This window comes from Prunus dulcis, chromosome 6, assembly GCF_902201215.1.
Source record: "Prunus dulcis chromosome 6, ALMONDv2, whole genome shotgun sequence".
In the NCBI taxonomy this organism is placed as follows: Eukaryota; Viridiplantae; Streptophyta; class Magnoliopsida; order Rosales; family Rosaceae; genus Prunus; species Prunus dulcis.
In genome coordinates, this window is record NC_047655.1 from 10,174,726 (window position 1) to 10,178,429 (window position 3,704).

Consider the following 3,704-nt stretch of genomic DNA (forward strand, 5'->3'; position numbering starts at 1 on the left):
TCGGCGGAGAGAGGACGAGCCATTGAGGGAGTATGCGGCGCGCTTCAGTCACGAATACTCAAGGTGCCCGGAAACAGATGATAGGGCAGCCTACGGCGCCTTCAAGAGTGGCCTTCGGTCCTCTCATTTCCGATACCTAGTACACAGCAGCAACTGGCGCACGTATGATGAGCTGATGAAGCAGGCGGCGGTGCACGCCAAGGCCGAGTACTTCAACTCAAAACCAAGCGCTTCGGCACGCCGAGAGGATGCCAAGCCAAACGTTTACCCTGCGAAGGCGCCATCCTACGATAGGACCGACTCATATTCGGCGGGCCATAAGCGGAAAGATAACCGTGACGATCGGAGAGATCAGCCAAAGAAAGGGAAAGGTCGGTATGGTCACAACGACAACCGGGGACCCCTGCCCAACCGTGACCACGGCAACGAGGTCTTCACCCTGCTGAATACCACGTATGAAACCGTTCTGATGAACGAACAGGAGGCCATACCAAAGCCGAATGTTAGAAGACCCAATCGGCAAGACAACCGGGAGACCGGTAAATTCTGCCGATACCATCAGCACAACAGCCACAACACGGAAGATTGTATAAGTTTGAGAAAGATTGTGGAGCGCCTGATCCGAGAAGGGAAACTGGACCAGTATATCGCCCGGCCGCCAACGGCGCCGGTGCAGAACCCTCATCGGCAGATAAACATGATCAGCACTATCAGCGGAGGACCTACCGTTGCGGGGACGAGCCACCGTTCGATGAAACAGTATGTGCGTGCAGCACAGTTCCCTCAGGTGCTCGGAATAGAGATGAATCGGTCCCACGAAACACCAAAAGTTCGTTGGGAGCCGATCACATTTTGCCAAGAGGAAGAAGAGGGAATCCTCTATCCCCACGACGACCCAATGATCATCCGAGCTGAAATTGCCGATTACGATGTAGGGCGAGTGCTGATCGATACCGGGAGCTCCGTGAGCTTAATCTTTGCTGAAGCTTTCAGAGAGATGGGAATCAATGACAACCAAGTCGACCGGCAGTTGACACCTCTACTAAGCTTCTCTGGAGACCTGGTCCAACCGATCGGTAGTGTCAGACTGCCAATTTCATTTGGCACGGCGCCGAGAAGGACAACGACGTACGATCAGTTCCTCATCGTCGACTGCCCGACGGCATACAACGTTATCGTTGGCCGAACGGCTCTGACGAGGATCAACGCGCATCTTTCGCCCCACATGCTGCTGATGAAGTTCCCTACCCCGAACGGCACGGGGGCAATCTGGGGAAATCAATTTAGCGCGCGGACTTGCTACGCTACGGCGCTCAAGGCAACCTCGTTCATACTCCCCAACGAGACCATGACGGTGCAAGGTTTACCGAACGGTACTGGACCGGTTGACGACCCTAGAGATGAATCTCCCACCCCTCACACACAACCTGCCGAAGAATTGGAAACCATAACCTTGAGCGATGAACAGCTCGATCGACAGGTTAGAATCGGCACTAGACTCACTGCGAACCTCCGAACGCAATTCATAGACTTCTTGCGGCATCTTTTGGAAGTTTTCGCATGGTCTTACGAGGACATGCCCGGCATCGCCCCGGACGTGATTAGCCATAAACTCACCATCTCCTCCGCCTATAAGCCCGTAAGGCAGAAGCGCCGATCATACGATGCCGAACGGGATGAGGCGATGCGCACGGAAGTCGAGAAACTTCAAACCATCGGTTTCATCCGGGAAGCAACGTATCCGGTATGGCTTGCCAACTCCGTCATGGTTAGAAAGTCCACGGGCGGGTGGCGGATGTGCCAAGACTATACCGACCTCAACAAGGCCTGCCCGAAAGATAGCTTTCCGTTGCCAAGAATAGACCAGCTCGTGGATGCCACTGCCGGCCACGAACTGCTGAGCTTTATGGATGCCTACTCCGGCTATAACCAGATATTCATGCACCCTCCCGACAGCGAGCATACCGCATTCATAACGGACAAGGGGTTGTACTGTTATAATGTCATGCCGTTCGGACTGAAGAACGCAGGGCAACTTATCAAAGGCTCGTCAACAAAATCTTCGCCGGTTACATCGGCAACATCATGGAGGTTTATGTTGACGACATGTTGGTAAAAAGCAGAACCGCCGAAGATCACATGCAGAACTTATCGATCATGTTCGGCATACTCAAAGAGTACAGGATGAGGCTGAACCCGAAGAAATGCGCCTTCGGTGTATCTTCCGGGAAATTCCTCGGATTCATGATCAGTCAGAGGGGGATTGAGGCGAATCCCGAGAAAATAAAGGCAATCATCGATATGGAGAGGCCGAAGACGACGAAGGACGTTCAGAGCCTTACCGGACGCGTGGCCGCCCTGACCCGTTTCATATCGAAGGTTACCGATAAATGTGTACCATTCTTCAAAGCCTTGAAAGGGGGCAAACGGGATATCACATGGACTGCCGAATGTGATAACGCATTTCAAGCCCTGAAGAACTACATGAGCAAAGCCCCCCTTTTGTCAAAACCGCTGCCTGGGGAAATTCTCTACCTCTACCTTTCAGTATCCGGAACTGCCGTCAGCTCGGTACTAATTCAGAAGCCAGAAAAGGCAGAATTACCAATTTTCTACGTCAGCAAGGCACTCCAGAGCGCGGAACTTCGGTATCCCCCATTAGAGCAGCTGGCTCTAGCCCTTGTTGTCTCGGCACGAAGACTTCGGCCATACTTCTAGGCACACGGGATCAAAGTCCTGACCAACCAACCGCTCCGGCAAGTTCTCCAGAAACCAGAAATTTCGGGCCGATTGATCAAATGGGCGATCGAACTCGGGGAATTCGACATACAGTTCGTTCCGAGGCCCGCGGAGAAGGGCCAGGCTGTTGCCGATTTTATCTCCGAGCTTACCCCAGCGACAGTACAACCGACATATGAGGCAATTACCGAGACCATCTTGCCGGATCAACCAGGCGCCGAACGCCTCGACACATCAACTCCGGTCTGGGGTTTGCACGTCGATGGCTCGGCAAACCAGCAAGGATGCGGAGCGGGCTTGGTGCTGACAACACCGGACGGACAGAAGATCGAATACGCCCTTCGATTCGACTTCCGGACCTCCAACAATGAAGCTGAATATGAAGCCCTCTTGGCCGGCCTTCGGCTAGCCAAGAGCATGAATGCAAAGCAAATCCGAATTCACAGCGACTCCCAGCTCATTGTGAACCAGGTAACGGCAGACTTCGCCGCCAAGGATGCCTCCATGTACGCTTACCTTTCAACCGCCCATCAGCTACTCCGAAGTTTCCAAGCATACGAGATTAAACAGATCCCCAGAGGCGAAAACAGCCATGCCGATGCTTTGGCAAGACTCGCTTCGGCGATAAACGAAAAAGTCGGAAGAAAGGTACCAGTGGAGATCCTTGCCCAACCGAGCACGGTAACCTCCGAAGCGTGTGCCGTACGGTATGAGGATACATGGATGTCTCCCATCTACTTATACCTGACGAACGGCACCCTTCCTGAGGATAAAGCCCAGGCCCGGAAGCTGAGATACCGGTCAGCAAGATACACAGTTATCAACGATGTACTCTACAAGCGCGGCTACACTACCCCGTATCTCAAATGCCTCACGGCAGAGCAGGGGGAGTACATCCTTCGGGAAATTCATAGCGGTGTGTGTGGCGACCACTCTGGATCCCGATCACTCGCTTACAAAGCCTT

At 53.4% G+C, this 3,704-nt stretch overlaps 1 protein-coding gene across 1 annotated transcript in view; it reads left to right on the top strand.

The window, feature by feature from the left end:
- The first annotated feature begins 697 nt into the window (after positions 1-697).
- The window catches only part of LOC117630254, a 5,401-nt gene continuing 2,394 nt past the window's right edge, over positions 698-3,704 (top strand). The window contains exons 1-3 of the mRNA XM_034362999.1: positions 698-2,031; positions 2,124-2,571; positions 2,719-3,655. Of these exons, the coding sequence (XP_034218890.1) occupies positions 698-2,031; positions 2,124-2,571; positions 2,719-3,655 (2,719 nt within the window). The remainder of the gene's footprint in view (positions 2,032-2,123; positions 2,572-2,718; positions 3,656-3,704) is intronic.